This window comes from Erinaceus europaeus, chromosome 14, assembly GCF_950295315.1.
Source record: "Erinaceus europaeus chromosome 14, mEriEur2.1, whole genome shotgun sequence".
Classification (NCBI taxonomy): domain Eukaryota; kingdom Metazoa; phylum Chordata; class Mammalia; order Eulipotyphla; family Erinaceidae; genus Erinaceus; species Erinaceus europaeus.
The window spans coordinates 15547521-15564717 of NC_080175.1; the positions used below are offsets into that span (position 1 = coordinate 15547521).

The 17197-nt window shown below is 40.5% G+C and overlaps 1 protein-coding gene across 10 annotated transcripts in view; it reads right to left on the reverse strand.

The window, feature by feature from the left end:
* Positions 1-17164, reverse strand: part of VTI1A (vesicle transport through interaction with t-SNAREs 1A) — a 456447-nt gene extending 439283 nt beyond the window's left edge. For 3 of the 10 annotated variants that reach the window (XM_060171325.1, XM_060171327.1, XM_060171328.1), the window contains exons 1-3: positions 16698-17067; positions 10974-11032; positions 5004-5114 (exon numbers count right to left, since the gene is read on the reverse strand). In XM_060171325.1, the coding sequence (XP_060027308.1) occupies positions 5004-5114; positions 10974-11032; positions 16698-16791 (264 nt within the window). In that variant the 5' untranslated portion in view covers positions 16792-17067. Of the gene's footprint in view, positions 1-5003; positions 5115-10973; positions 11033-16697 lie in introns of all 10 variants that reach the window. The other 7 variants (XM_060171323.1, XM_007520003.3, XM_060171321.1 and 4 more) reach the window with 6 other exon arrangements.
* Positions 17165-17197: the final 33 nt, after the last annotated feature.

Consider the following 17197-nt stretch of genomic DNA (forward strand, 5'->3'; position numbering starts at 1 on the left):
GGGGGTGACAAAGAGAGAGAGAGAGAGAGACACTTGCACACCTATTTCACCTGTCATAAAGCATCCCTTCTGCTGGTGGAAAGCGGAGGCTTGAGCCAGGGTACTTGCACATGGTAACCTGAATAAGCAACTGGGTGCACTGACTCCTGGCCCCAGATATTAAATCCTTTAAATGGGCAGTACGTCAGTTTACAAATCAGATTCTGTGACTGGCTACAGGGAACAGGCTGCTGTTTTCTTTCTCAGATGCACACAGTTGTCTATCAGTGATTAACAAACGTTAAAAAATTATTCAGAGCTAGAAGGAATAATGTTAAGTGAGCTAAGTCAGAAAGAAAAAGACGAGTATGGGATGATCCCACTCATAAACAGAAGCTGAGAAAGAAGAACAGAGAGAAAAGCTCAAAGCAGGATTTGACTAAATTTGGAGTAGGGCACCAAAGTAAAAACCCTGGGCTGAGGGTGAGGGTGGATGTTCAGCTTCATGGGGGGGTGGGGGGGAAATGGGACACAGTCTTTTGGTGGTGGGAATGGTGTTTATGTACACTCCTATTAATTTGTAGTCATATAAATCACTATTTAATTAATGACAGGGGAAAAATTGATTGAATTTTAAAAAATCATACGGAGCGGGAGTCGGGCAGTAGCTCAGCAGGTTAAGCACACATGGCACTAAGCCCAGGGACCAGCGTAAGGATCCCAGTTCGAGCCCCCGGCTCCCCACCTGCAGGGGACTTGCTTCACAGGCAGTGAAACAGGTCTGCAGGTGTCTATCTTTCTCTCCCTTTCTCTGTCTTTCCCTCCTCTCTCCATTTCTCTCTGTCCTATCCAGCAGTGATAACATCAATAACAACAATAATAACTACAACAATAAAACAAGGGCAACAAAAGGGAATAAATAAATATTTTTTTAAAAAATCATACCGAGCTTTTATTTCCAATCATGACAGAGTCATTGGTAAAAGACTAGCACTTTCTACTTTATAAATGACTACAAAAATGGCTTACATGTACTATGTGCGCTTACCCCGGTGTGCCCCTGCCCGACCCCCCAAAATGGGCTTGATGTATGCAGCAAACATATAGCAGTTTGATTTCTAAAATAAAATTGAGAAGACAAAATTAAATGCGTACACTGGGACAATGGTTCAACATTCTGAGCATAAGACTTACATACAGTAGCTCTTCCTTCCTTCCTTTCTTTCTTGGCCCCCAGGGTTATTGCTGGATCTTAGTACCTGTATGACATATCTACCACTCTTAGTACCTGTATGACATATCTACCACTCTTAGTAGCTGTATGACATATCTACCACTCTTAGTAGCTGTATAACATATCTACCACTCTTAGTAGCTGTATAACATATCTACCACTCTTAGTAGCTGTATGACATATCTACCACTCTTAGTAGCTGTATGACATATCTACCACTCTTAGTAGCTGTATGACATATCTACCACTCCACGCAGCCTTTTTTTTCTCCTTAATTATATTTTAATAGACAGAGAAAAATAGAAACAGAAGAGGAATAGTGAGAAAGAGAGATAACTGCAGCACTGCTTTATCACTTAGGAAGCTTCCTCCTTGTGCAGAGGACAGGGAACTTGAACCCAGAATGTTGTTCATGGTAATATGCATTTTAGTGGGCATACCACCACCTGGCCACCCCCATAACATCTTTATTAGATTTACTAGAGTAGTGCTCTGGCTACTTGCTCCTCTCCTTCTTCCTCTCCCTCTCTCTTCTGTGGCTCATGTGAAACTCTCTAATATGTAATAAATAAAAGAAATCTTACAAAGAAAAATAAATAAATAAAAGATTACATCTGGGTTTAATTGTGCCTCCTCTCCCTAACTAATACATCAGTTGAATTTTTAACTCTTAGTAACTGAGAACTGTGACTATAGTTGGTGACAGAATCTTTAAAGATGTCCTTACGTCAAAATCAGATCATTTGGGTTGTCCTTAATCTACTATGTCTGCAAATGTCTGTCTTTCTCCCACACTCTCTATTTCCTGCTTCCTTCTCAATTTCTGTCCTGTTCAATTAAAAAAGAGAGAGAGAGAGAAAGAGAAGAAAGGAAAGGAAAGAAGGAAAGAAATGAAATGAAAAAGAAAAATGGCTTCCAGGAGTGGTGGATTCCTAGTGCATGCAGGCACCAAGCCCCAGTGATAACCCTGGTGGCAATTAAACAAACAAACAAACAAATGAGAGACAAAATTCACTGTCTTTACTTTTTTTTGACCAAACTGTTATTTAGCTCTGGCTTACAGTAAGTTTTGGCAGGGATTGAACCTGGGATACTCCAAGCCTCAAGCATGAAAGTTTATTACGTAACTATTTCCCTAACGCTGTCTCAACAATTTTTAAGTGTACAGTTCAAAAGGGTCAAGTATACTGATATTGTTGATTAGTCAATCTCTAGAAACTTCCATCTTGCAAAATGAAACTTTTCATCCATTAAACAAGTCCACATTGTACTCTCCCTTCAGCCCCTGGCAACCACTACTATATTTTTTTTTTAAAAAATATTTTTTAATTTATATCTTTATATATTTATAGGATAGAGATTGATAGAAATTGAGAGGGAAGGGTGGGAGAGAGTGGAAAAGAGACAGAGAGATACCTGCAGCACTGCTTCACCACTTACAAAGCTTTCCCCCTGCAGGTGGGGACCAGGGACTCAAACCTGGGTCCTTGCTCATTGTAACATGTGCATTCAACCAGGTGCGTCACAACCCGGTATTGTATTTTCCATGGCTATAAATTTAACTCTAGATACCTCTGACAAGAGGACACCACATCTACCATTTAAAAAAATTTTTATTATCTTTATTTACTGGATATGGGCAGCCAGAAATCAAGAGGGAAGGGGGTGACAGAAAGGGAGAGAGACAGAGAGACACCTGCAGCACTGCTTCACCACTTACAAAGCTTTCCCCCTGCAGGTGGGGACAGGGGCTCGAACCCGGGTCCTTACGCATTGTCATAGTGTGCTCAACCAGGTGCGCCACCACCCGGCCCCTCATTTAACATCTTTGTAACTGCCTATATTTTCAAATTTATCCAAGTGTCAGAATGTCCTTTATTCTTAGAGGTGAGTAACAATTCAGTAGATGCTTAACCATTTAGCTGTCTATGGACACTTGGGCTGCTTCCACCTCGCACTACTGAATGTGATTCTGCTATCAACAAAGGTGTACAAATTATATACACCCAAAGTGGCACTACAGTGAAATCTTTTTTGGCCCTATTCTTTTCTTTTTTTTCATATTTTATTTACTTTATTTTAATGAGAGAAAGATACAGAGAAAGACAGAGAGACAGAGATACAGAGAGAGCAAGAGCGACCTCCTCAGCAGTGCTCAGCGCTGGTTTATGGTGGTGCTGGGGATTGAACCTGAAATCTCATAGCCTCAGGCATGAGAGTCTTTTGCATATCCATTATGCTGTCTCCCCAGCCCCCTATTATTTTTTGTCAACAATAGTAACATTATCTTAAATTTTCTACAAAGAACATAAGAGTTGAAAGTCAGATTTTGTGAAAGAAACCTAAATATTTTTATGAGGCAATGGATTAAAAGTATTATTTATATTATTAATTAAATTGAGGTTTTTCTTCCCTTGTTAGGGGGAGGAGAGAGTATAATATATCCTTTACAAACTTTATTGCTATATTGAAAACTTTGGAGCCTAGCCCAGGGGAAAAAAAATGCACATGGAAGAATGTATCAAGAAATACTGATGTATTTCTAGAACATTCATGAGCCCCTGATATCTACCTATGAAAACAGCATCTTAAAGGCAATAAAATCTGAATGTTCAAATTTTAAAATGATAACTGTTAAATACCAATAAATGTTATCTAAACTAAAAGGATCACATTATGTAGCTCTATTTGTGAATCATGGGCCTAACATAGCTTCAAGGTAGCTCTAAAAGCATTTTTAGATACTTGAGTCATAGAAAGAAACAGAGAGAAAGAAAGAAAGAATGGAGAAAGAAAGAAAGAAAAAAAGAAAGAAAGAAAGAAAGAAAGAAAGAAAGAAAGAAAGAAAGAAAGAAAGAAAGAGGAAGGAAGGGAGAGAGGGATGGAGGGAGGGAGGGAGGGAGGGAGGAAGGAAGGGAGGGAGGGAGGGAGGGAAAAAGGAAGGAAGGAAGGGTTGATTGGTGTGCTGCACCAAAGTAAAAGACTCTGGGGGTGGGGAGAGGGTTCAGGTCCTGGAACATGAAGGCAGAGGTGGACCTCGTGGGGTTGTACTGTTATGTGGAAATGTTACGCATGTACAAACTAGTATATTTTACTGTCGACTGTAAACCATTAATTCCCCAATAAAGAAATTTTTTTAAAAAGGAGGAAAAGAAAGAGAGAAAGGAAGGAAGGAAGGAAAGAAGGAAGAGGAAGAGAAAGAAAGAAAGAAAGAAAGAAGGAAGGAAGGAAGGAAGGAAGGAAGGAAGGAAGGAAGGAAGGAAGAAAAAGAAAGAGTGATCCGGGAGGTGGCGCAGTAGATAAAGCACTGGATTCTCAAGCATGAGGTCCTGAGTTCAGTGCCCAGCAGCACAAGTACTAGAATGATATCTGATTCTTTCTCTCGCTCTTTCACTCTTCTCCTACCTTTCTCATTAATAAATAAATAAAATCTTTGAAAGAAAGATAGAGTTGGGGGGAGGAAAAGTATTGCTTATCTGACATACAAGCTTCTGAAGCCTTTGTATTTAATGCTGATTGAAGCTTATGGTGATGATAAGAACAGGAGAAAGGCCTGCAAGATAGCACACCTGATGATGTGCCTGCTTTACCATTCACACGATCCAGGTCCAAGCCTGACTCCTCTACGCTGGAGGAAGCTTCAGTGCGCTCCCCAGCCCTATCGCTGATTAGGTCTCTATATATGAAAAAGTTGCTCAGAGCAGTGAAAGCCTGGGGGGGGGAGGGTTTGTACATGTGAACACTCAGTTTAAATGTTAGTGAATATCACAAAGGATAGAATGTGACTCACAAAATCTGTTTCAAGTTTTCCCATTTCTTGCTTGTAGCTTCTCATCCTGTTGCTGTACATTCCTCGACTTTGGGGTGGTATCTCTCGAACTTCCAAATCCATCTGTTCAAGCTGGAAAGGCAAGAGAAACAAATGATTTAAACGTGCGCTTACTCTTCATCTGACCAAATGTTCAGGGTTTAGAAGACTTCACTCCAACATCTCATTTTAAAGTTGAGAATTGTGGTCTAGGGAGCTAACTATTCATGACCTTGTGACAGGAGATCTACTTCTGTGCTTAAATTTTTTCAAGATCAACAAATAGCCATTGAATTCTTGCCACATGGCATACAGTGCAAGAGCATTAGGTTTGTCAAGAATTTCCATTACAACATATACTTCAAGGGCTGGCCACTAGCCCACCAGGCAGGATGCACACTTTACCATGAAAGCCCTGGGCCACCACATGGGAACACCACACTGTGATGTCTTTCCCCCTCCTTTTCTTTCTCTCTCCCTGTCTGTCTCTACTATAAATTTTAAAAAAGAAATAGTCTGCCAAACATGTAATCCTGCAGACATGAAATCCTAGTGTACAAAATAATAATAATCTGGGAGTTGGGCAGTAGCACAGCGGGTTAAGTGCAGGTGGTGCAAAGCGCCAAGGCCTGGCAGAAGGACCCCAGTTTGGGCCCCCGGCTCCCCACCTGCAGGGGAGTCGCTCCACAGGCGGTGAAGCAGGTCTGCAGGTGTCTCTCTTTCTCTCCCTTTCTGTCTTCCTCTCCTCTCTCCATTTCCCTCTGTCCTATCCAACAATGATGACAACAATAATAACTACAACAATAAAATAAGGGCAACAAAAGAGAATAAATAAATATTTAAAAATAATAATAATAATCCAAAAACTTTCTATTGCAATAGTTAATAAGCACAAAGTATCCCAACATATACTCTAACACAGACTGGTCTGATCACAAACTGTCAGAACAATGGAGAAATAAACCAAACTATTATTACTATCATTAATCCATGAAATGTCACCCTAACTATGGTCCAAAAAAAGGACACCTTTTGTGGTCCGGGAGGTGGTGGTGCTAAAGCACTGGACTCTCAAGCGTGAGGTCCTGAGTTCAATCCCCAGCAGCACGTGTGCCAGAGTTATGTCTGATTCTTTCTCTCTCTCCTATCTTTCTCATTAATACATAAATAAAATCTTTAAAAAAAAAAAAAAAAAACACCTTTTTTCCAATGGTGTTAGGACTTCACACATGCATGATTCCACTCTCCCGGTGTCATTTTTTTTTTTTTTTTTAATTCCTGAGAGTGAAAGAGGAGCAGAAGAGAGACACCACACACCCATCATCTGTGGAACATTACCCAATGTCATGGTGCTGGGGCTCAAACCCAGAGCCTCCCGTGCAGTTACACAAGGGCTTTACTGTGTGAGCTATCTCTCTGATGGAAATCCTGGAAAGCCTTTTCTGATTAGGAAAACCACATAGCTATCAACATGTGCTCTTGACCTCTGGTTGAACTAATTATGCTTTACAACTACATGGATATACAGGTAAATAGAGTAAAATGGTAAATCACAAAGATCACTAACATTTATAATAGGGCACTTTGACAACCTGCCATTATATAACACCTTGGATATAATGTAAAAGCATGTATAGGGAAGTAATACAGAACCATTATTATGGTAAGAACAATGGCATTCAAGGAGCTAGGCAGTAGTGGACCTGGTAGAGAAAACATGTTACAATGCACAAGGGCCCAGGTTCAAGCCCTGGTCCCCATCTGCAGGGGGAAAGCTTCACAAGTGATAAAGCAGTTATACAGGTGTCTATCTTTCTCTTCCTCTATCTCCTCCTTCCATATTAATTTAGCTGTCTTTCTTTTTTTTTATTTTTTTAATATTTATTTATTTTCCCTTTTGTTGCCCTTGTTTTTCATTGTTGTTGTAGTTATTGTTATTGTTAGATAAGACAGAGAGAAATGGAAATAGGAGGGGAAGCTAGAGAGAAAGATAGACAGATCTGATTCACCACTTGTGAAGTGACTCCCCTGCAGTTGGAGAGCCGGGGACAGGAACCCGGGATCCTTTTGCAGGTCCTAGCACTTTGCACCACGTGTGCTAAAATTTAGCTGTCTTTCTATCTGAATAAATAACTAATAAAACACTAAAACCCAACAACAAAGGCATTCGAGTCAGATGCCAGCTTCAAGTTGTAGCTTCCAATACTTAGTAGTTTTATAATCTCAGACAGCTTTTTAACTTCTTCGGGATTTATTATTTTATTTCTAAAAATATGTGTCTCTTTTGTAAGACAGCTCTGAATATTAGATTAATTTCTTTTTTTTAAAAGATTTTATTTATTGATGAGAAATATAGGAAGAGAGAGAGAAAGAACCAGACATCACTCTGGTACATGTGCTGCCAGGGATTGAACTCAGGACCTCATGGTTAAGAATCTAATGCCTTATCCACTGCGCCACCTCCCAGACCACAAATTAAGTTAATTTCATGTTGCATTTTTGCATAGAAAAATAGATCATGGGGCCGATGGTGGTGTACCTGGGGGTTCCAAACTCAGGGTCCCCATCTGCAGGGGTAAAGCTTTGCAAGTCGTGAAGCAATACTGCAGGTCACTTTCTCTCTGCCTCTCTATCTCCCTCCCTTCTTGATTTCTGGCTGTCTCTATTCAGTAAATAAATAAAATAACAATTTTAAAAAATTATGGGGCGAGGCAGTGGAGCATCTGGTTGAACACACATATTACAATGCACAAGGACCCGGGTTCAAGCCCCCAGTCCACACCTGCAAAGGGAAAGCTTTGCAAGTGGTAAAGCAGAGCTGCAGGGGTTTCTCTGTCTTTCTCCCTGTCTCCTCCTCCCCACTCAATTTCTGGCTGTCTCTATCCAATAAATAAATAAAGATAATACAAAAATATTTTTTTAAAAAATAGCTCATGACTTTTCCAACAACCCAAGTTAACATGCTTAGGATATATTTCTTATTTGGTAACCACTGTAGTATTATTAATTATGCTAGTGGTACTTACTGATAATGGAGAAAAAAGAGAATTCAGCAGAAACACAACTCATGTCAGTAAGTCAAATTAAAAAGATAGGTTTCTCCCAGAGTCTTCAGTGAAATGCCAGTATAATCTAACTAGTCATATTCAATTCCTTTATCTCATTTATTTATTTTTGTTTTATAGGACAGAGTGAAACTGAGAAAGGATGGGAAATTAGTGAGGGAGAAAAAGAGATACCTGCAGCACTGCTTCAGTGCTCGTGATGCCTCCCACCCCCACCCCACTGCAGCTGGGAAAAGGGGGGTTTTGAACCTGGGTCTTTGAACATGTAATATATGTGTTAGCCAGGTGAGTGCCACCATCTGGCCCCTTTATTTTTTATGTTGTGCTGAGACTCAAGCCCAGGACCACACACATGTGAATCATCCACTCTATGTCTAAGTCATCTTCTTGATCTATGAACAGTTACATCATTTAAAAAAATTATTCTCTCTATTTATTGGATACAGACAACCAGAAATTGAGAGAAGGGGGGGTGGAGACAGAGAGATTAACACCTGCAGCCCTGCTTCACCACAAAAAGGAAATGCCTGGGTATGTCTTGCCACCTATTCCTTTAGAGCCCCGCAAAGCAGAATCCCCCATTCCACTCCCCTATATAGTCCTGTTTAGAAATGTCAGTCAGTCAGATAAACCTGGGAAATGCCCCATGTCTCCTACGGTCTCTTATTAGAGATTAATAATGTCACTTAGACTATAGTAAGAGTGAAAGAAGACTTTGTAAATAAACAGAAAATACCCAGTCAATATAACTCTATTTGAACTATCTTTTTTTTTTTTTTTTTTTTAATTAATGAACTACCTACTTCTGAAATTTACAGGTGCAGATCTATGTGTTAACAAAAACATATGCTGGGAGGGCAAAGGGTAGACAGCATAATGGTTATGTAAAGAGACTCGCATGCCTGAGGCTTCAAAGTCCCAGGTTCAATTCCCTGTACCACCGTTAGTCACAGCTGAGCAGTGCTCTGGTAAAAAAAAAAAAAAAAAAAAGTATGTAACAAAAACATATGTTGGGAAACTGTCTTAAGTATGTCAGTAAGTAACACTGAAGAGACTTCTGCATTTTTTTAAAGCAGCTCTCACGTAGGATCACACTAATGTAATGAGTTGTATCATAGCTACAATTTTCACTTTTCAAAATACAAAAAAAATAAAATAAAATAAAATAAAGCACAATGCTGTTTGTTCCCTGGTTTACAAATTTACTTCTATTAAAAAGTAGTGGTCAGAGGACCTAGTGGGGGTTGTATTGTTATATGGGATACTGGGGAATGTTATGCATGTACAAAATATTGTACTTACTGTTGAGTATAAAACATTAACTCCCCAATAATAAAAAAAAAAATTTTTTTTTAAAGTAGTGGGTGGTCCGGGAGGTGGCGCAGTGGCTAAGACACTAGACTCTCAAGCATGAGGTCCTGAGTTCAATCCCTGGCAGCATATGTACCAGAGTGATGTCTGGTTCTTTTCTCTCTCCTTTCTCATTAATAAATAAATAAAATCTTTATAAAAAAAAAAAGTAGTGGATGAATTAGAACTCAAGGTTTAGCATATGTAAATACCAATCTTTATCCCACCACTCACTGGAGAATAAAGACAAGTTACTTAATCTTTTTAAGTCTGTTTTTCCATCAACAAAATAGCAGTGTGAGCATTCATCCACAGGTCTCTTACATTCCTAATTTTTTTAAATATTTATTTATTCCCTTTTGTTGCCCTTGTTGTTTTTTAATATTTATTTATTCCCTTTTGTTGCCCTTGTTGTTATTGTTGTAGTTATTATTGTTGTTGTTACTGATGTTGTTGTTGAATAGGACAGAGAGAAATGGAGAGAGGACGGGAAGACAGAGAGGGGGAGAGAAAGACACCTGCAGACCTGCTTCACCACCTGTGAAGCAACTGCCCTGCAGGTGGGGAGCCAGGGGCTCAAACTGGGATCCTTATGCTGGTCCTTGGCTTTGCAAGTGCGCTTAAGCTGCTGTGCTACCGCCCGACTCCCAGGTCTCTTATCCTATATGTCTTGCTGGGCATACCAAAACGCAAGGGCATTTTTTTTCAAGGTTGCAGTGGCAAAAGCAATTATGAGGAAGAATCAAGGGTGGGCTTGTGGGGCTAGGGTTCTAACACAATGGGTCATGCAACAAACTTTCATGACTCAGGTTCAGAGGTCTCAGAATCAAACCCAGGTACCGTCATAATGCAGAGCAGTGCTCTGTGTTTGTTTTGTGTATCGTTGTTGTTGCTTTTATCTGTTTTTTTTTTTTTCCTATGATGGAGTGAATGTCTGAGACTCCACATTCCTCTCCTGTACGCTGCTTGGCTTTATGCATGAGCACATTTGCATCACCTCTGTGGAAGTGGTGCAGGTGCAAGTCTAGCAGCTGTTTTAGTGTAAGAATACAAACGCTCTGATCGTCTGTAATCTAAGAATCTAATCTCTTCTCTGAACATGCACACAGAATTGCGCCATGTTCACATGGCAGGCACCAAGTAGGGAATGATCTCAAATCCCTAAACAGCTTTTCACAAGTAGTACTTGCTTCACAGGATTCTCATGAAGATCAAATACCATAAAGCAAGAGATAAGCTTAGGCCAGTGCTTGGTTCCTACTAGGACTTTAGCAAGCATCTGCTGTTTATAGCTATTATTGAGTGTTATAGAGGAATAAGAATTAAAGGTGAATATTGAATGAATCACCTGTATGAAGAAGGATATTAAATCCCAAGAAGGTATTAAATTCTTAACTTACAATTGATGACTTTTGAAATATAAAGGGTTGATGACGAACATTCTAGACTTCTACAATGACTAAGGCAAGATGAAAGAAAGCGTCGGCGGAACAGCTTTAGACTGTGTGTTGAGCTGTGTTACAGAACCCGCACGTACCAGTTCTTTTGCTTCTTCAAGTTGTTTCTCCACATTTGCGACCATCTGTTTCTTTTCATCTGAAAAAAATAGTATTGAGAAATTTCTAAGAATGCAATAAATTTAATGCTTAAAAACTTCTATTTTGGGGGAGTCGGGTGGTAGCGCAGAGGATGAAGGCAGGTGGTGCAGGGACCAGTGTGAGGATCCCGGTTCGAGCCCCCCGGCTCCCCACCTGCAGGGGAGTCGCTTCACAAGCCGTGAAGCAGGTCTGCAGGTGTCTGTCTTTCTCTCCCGCTCTCTGTCTTCCCCTCCTCTCTCCATTCCTCTGTGTCCTATCAACAAGGACAACATCAATAACAATAATAACTACAACAATAAAGAAAACAAGGGCAACAAAAGGGAATAAATATTTTTTTAAAACTTCTATTTTTATATAGCATTTTTCTTTCTGACCAATCAGACTAGATTACAATTATCAGGAAAGTGACTATTCCATTCCTTGGTGATTCAGGAGCCATCTTAAGTCACTGAATCTATGCAATCTGAAATAGATAGAATCATATGGAGTCCTAATAATAAAAAGATGCCATAACACTTTTAAGAGAAACCAAAACTTATTGCAGGTTAATAATAGCAGACTTAGTGTTGACTTTAAGAATCTGTTTTCTTTTCTCATCTTGTGTGGAGTTGAAAGGCATTATGTTAAAGTGAGATAAGCCAAAAAAGAGAAGGACAGATAGCACGTGATGTCACTTACAGGTAGAACTTAAAAAATAGGAACAGAAAGAGAAAACACAAGGCGAAACTTGGACTAAGTGGGGGTGGACTGCACCAAAGTAAAGACTCCAGAGAGGGATTGGTGGAAAGAGGGCGAGGAACATGTTGGCATCTTGATAGACGATAGTGGACGAGATCTCAAATTGAGGGTGAGAGAGTGTTCTGTAGACAGACCCCAGGGATATAAGAAGCTGTACCTATGTATTAACAACGGTACCGTAAACCATTTGTTCCCCACCCCCAAGTAAAATGAAAAAAAAAAAGTAATGAAGTAAATAAAAGGAAATCTGTAAAATCACAACCATAATAAATTGAGAATATGACTTTTAAATATAATTCAAATCATAAAAAAAAAACTATTCCTGGAGCTCACAATCTTTTAAAAAGTGCATATGCAGTAACATTAGGAGTCTGATATGCAGGGCTGAGAAGTGGCAGCACTGTGAATAATGAGTTAGATTCTCAAACATGAGGTGCTGAGTTTGATCCCTAGCATGAAGATGATGCTCTGGTTCTTCCTCTCTCATTTATTAATAGAGACTCTGGCACAGGGAGCCAAGAGGTATTTCAGCAGCAGAGAACATGCTTTGTATGCATGAGGTCCTAGGTTCCATCTCTGGCATCACATACGATGGCATGTGCTCTGATCTCACTCTCTTTTTCTTTAGGTGAGAATGCAAACATTCACACATACATAAAAATAATTTTGTCCTTATCCTACTAGGGAAAGACAGAAACAGGCTAGGGGTACAGATTGAACTGCCAATGTCCATGCTCAGTGGAGAAGCAATTACAGAAGCCAGACCTTCCACCTTCTGCACCCCGTAAGAATTTTGGTCCATATTCTCAGAGGGATAAAGAACAGGGAACCTTCCAATAGAGGGGTGGGATATGAAACTCCGACAGTAGGAATTATGTGGAATTGTACCCCATGTGCCCTACAATAGTGTTGAGCATTATTGTCACTAATAAAAAAAATAAAATAAAATGGGCAAGGGTAGACAACATAATTATCTTATACAAACAGACTCTCATGCCTGAGGCTCCAAAGTCCCAGGTTCAACCCCCGACACCACCATAAGCTAGAGCTGAGCAGTGCTCTGGTAAAAAATAATAATAATCAATTAAAAATATATATATATATAATTTTGTGTAATGGAAGAAATAGTTGAGCCCAAGATAACTGACTTCAAACCTAAAGTTATTATCTGCCTTGGTAATATAGTCCTGGATAAGAATTTTCTTTTTTCCTAAGATTCAATCTGTCTTCTCAAGAGAGAGATTTAGAGATATCTTGGGACTGAGAAGACAGCATAATGGTTATGCAAAGGACTTTCATGTCTGAGGCTCTGAGGTCCCAGATTCAATCCCCAGCTCCAGCAGTGCTCTGGGGATAAAATACAAAAAAAAAAAAAAAGGAATATATTGTTTTCTTTTTAAAAAAAATATTTATTTATTCCCTTTTGTTGCCCTTGTTTTATTGTTGTAGTTATTATTGATGTCATCATTGTTGGATAGGACAGAAAGAAATGGAAAGAGGAGGGGAAGACGCGGGCGGGGGGGGGGGGGGGGGATAGACACCTACAGACCTGCTTCACCGCCTATGAAGCGGCTCCCCTGCAGGTGGGGAGCAGAGGGCTCAAACCAGGGTCCTTACATTGGTCCTTGCGCTTTGCGCCACTTGCGCTTAACCGCTGTACTACTGCCAGACTCCCAATATATTGTTTTCTTTAAGGTACCCAGTGAAGTGACCCCCCTGCAGGAGGGGAGCCTGGGCTCCATCTGGCATCCTTACGCCTGTCCTTGTGCTTTCCACCACCTGCGCTTAACCTGCTGTGCTACCACCCGACTCCAAAATCTTAGCATTTCTTTACATCCAATTATCAAAACAACCTTTTGGAGGTACTATTATTACCCCAATTTCAGGAAAATAAACAAATTCTGAAAGATTAAGCGATTTCCCTAGACTAAACAGCCTGTATAAGGTAGAGTTGGAATTTCAACTAGGTCTCCTGTTCAGAACTGTGTTCTTAATTTCTATATATCTTATTAAAATGCTCCATTTAACTAAAATCTCCCCCAGTTCATACACAGATTTAATGAGTGCTAGGACACATCTCTGCATACGAAGATTTTTTTTACTTGTCAATAGCAGATGTTTTTGGTGTTGATATCATATATTGATATTTGCAGAAGTAGGATTCTTCCTCAATATTAACAGTGAGTGTAGTCTTAAAAAAACACCCCATAAAGCATAGCAAAAGTATCAGAGTGCAGTATGATACCAGTATTAACAAGGGCAGGATCAATCCATCTCATTTGTCCAATTATTAAAATTACTTAAGATTCAAAAAACACTTAACCTAAAAGCAAACTCTCTTTATTGTTTAAGACACATCACAGAATAGTACATTTCTTTTTAAAGGGAACTTTTAAAAGATTCTCTTTGGAAGTAACACAAAGTAATAACGTTGTGCATGCACAACAAAGAGTAAAATTAATTTTAGTCAACTCTGCCCACTCTACTTCAACCTGAATGAGGTAGTTGGGGAGTGAACTGTTTTAGCTGAGAAGTTTGCTCTTATCTTAGTTAACCTTTGTAATTCAATTATAGTTCAGCTCTCCTGAACATCCTCTACTGATGTTCAGAAAGATTACAACTTACTTTTAATCACTGCTTTTGACATACTTTGTGCATATTCATTTCTGCCTAAGGATACACATCTAAAGTTCATAGCTACATGGGTATATTTTTATCCTTTATTTATTAATAAGAAAGATTAAGATGTGAGCCAGCACAAGTAATTTTAAGACACCACTGCCTTCTAAAGAATTACTACTACTTAATTATTCAGCTCAGTAAGTATTTTTCCAGTGCTAGATATCCAGTCTCATTTCAGTTCTAGTTAGTTGCTGTGTTAGGGCCTTTACATGGTATTGGAGAGAAAAAGCAGAGTGAAGGCTTTATTTTTAAGGTAACTGTTTAAAGTTTTCTTTCTATTTGGCTAAAAAAAAAAAAAAGTAGTATTAAAGTCAAAAGGCAGGGAACAAAGCAAATGTAGCAAAATCCATTTTCTTGGCAATCACTTTTTACACCCAGGAAAGACTTTATTTTAAAAAAGAAGAAGAAAAGAAAAAGAAAACAGCAATACCAAAGCTACTAGTCCAAACAAAAAGTTTCTAATGCTAAAACAATTATAATCTAAAATGGGTAACAATCCAACTGAAACCACAAATACTGATATGCTGAGACTCTGGGCTGGATCAAAGGAATCAAGTGTCCAGTAGCAATGACAACTAAAATCAAGATGATCTTGTGCATCGGAGAAAAGCAGAACTGAAGAGTCAAGGTGAAGTATCGCGAAGTGATGAGGCCATCAGCCACTTTCTCCACAAAAATCTGAGGCAGCAGAGCTGGGTGGCGTATGCTAATTTGGTTCTCTCTTCTTGTTCCCTTACTTGGACTCATAAACCTCTTTAAGACATCATTCACCTTCTTCAGAACTAACTGGGACTTCAGAAGATGGGTGGGGTTTGTAAATTCAGAGATCCTGGCTTCAAGCAAATATCCCTATTAATAGAAAATAGGTGGGGAAGGGTGGGAGAGGGAAAAAAAAACAACAAAGAAATAAAGGAAGAACATTATCTATAAACATACAAATTTCAGGGGAGAGGAAGGGCAAAGTAAAAGAGGAATGACAACTGAGGTCCAGGGGCATTACTGCTGGGAGCTGATGAACAAAGTAGGGTTGTGAAGTTGCCTTGAATCACTAACACTCCCCAATCCGCACTTGATGCCACAGACAAGAGAAGACTAAATCTAGGCGCTTGGTGATAGATAGTTCAATCTCCCCAATAAAACTAGGTCAGGAAGAATCTTGTCTGCAACTAACTACCCAAATCGGTATTTGAGGAAAAAAAGAAGTCCTAGGACTATGTCTTAGAAACAATAATCACAAAATAACATTTATATATCTGCTTTCTTAGATAACCACCTTTCTCACTCCTTCTTAATAATTAATCACAAAGAAATCAAGCATAGCTCTCCCCTTCATTAACTAGACTGGAAAGTAAGATGTGCTAAACACATAAAAATACTACCAGAAGGGAGTTGTGGAATATTAAGAGATGAGACAAGTTTTACATAACACTGAGTTTCTGATTCTCAAGGAGGATGAGAAATAATAAACGGAGTTGGGGGTCATAGTATAATAGTTATGCAAAGAGGCTCTGATGTCTGAAGCTCTGAAAGTCTCATGAGGTTCAATCCCCCACACCACCATGAGCCATTAAGCACCACAATTAAGCACCACCATTAAGCAGTGCTTTTTGGTTAAAAGGCAGTAACAACAACAAAAATGGGGTTATGAGTATAGAAAATAGTAACGTTAACATCAAGCAAGGGTTTTTACATGTTAAATCACTGGATCTTCACATCAACACTCTGAAAGACCCGCGATTCTCCCTGTGGTGTCAAAAAGAAAAGTTGCCAAGAGAGAAAAAGGAAACTGGTCTGTGTGACACAATCTTCAGTGGCAGAGCGAGAATTTAAATCCAGGCACGGGGTGGGCGGGGGACGCTTAACCCCCTTCTGCACACACAACTCTCACCGTGATGGACAGAACAATGCTACTGTAGCTTGCAGGCTGCTAGTCTAGGTACGTCCATTCATTCTCTGGGAACTCTCATGCCTCTAGAGTTTGCAAACGAAACGAAATAGAACAAGCAGGGGGAAAACCAACACAAACAAACAATTCGGAGCTGTCTCCGGTACAGAGTCCGGACTGGAATCCAGACCACTCGGATTCTGAAGGCTCCCTGCACTGCCCAGCCTGGACTCCCCTTCACTCGCCACCAAGCGGAGCTCCTGACAGCCCCCGCGGCGGCCCCGCGGCGGCCCGGCGAGCTCGGCGCCAGAGCCTGCGCCCCCCGCCACCCCCACCCCCGGCGGCTCCAGGTTCTCACCAGGCGGGAGTCGGGGGACCCTCGTAATCTTGCTGGTTATCTCTGCAGTGAGCACTGCAAAGTCCTGCTCATAGCCTTCGAAGTCTGACGACATGGCGACTCCGAAGTGAAGGGCCCGAGCCGGAGCCTGGGGCGGGGCAGGGGTCACGCGGGGGCAGTGGAACACGGTGCCGGGCACCCCCGAGAGGTACCCCGAGACTAGAGCGGAGAACCCCGGGACAGCTGCCAGCCCGATCGCTTCCTGGTTGTCCGTGGCAATCTTGGTCCTCCGGAAATAGTATGGAAGACGCGCTTTAGTTCCCGTTGCGGCCTCAGAAATCTAGAGAGCCTCTAAGCGAATACTCTTCATTTGCTGATTGCCCCGCCCTCCCCCAGCGGCTATAAAGTCATGAAGTTCCTGGGGAATCACTCAAATAGTTTCGTCCTTCCACGTTCCAGGAAGAAACTCCGACGACTCCCCAAACGCCGGCGTCCGAGGCGCTGCCTTCCCGGGGGAAGGT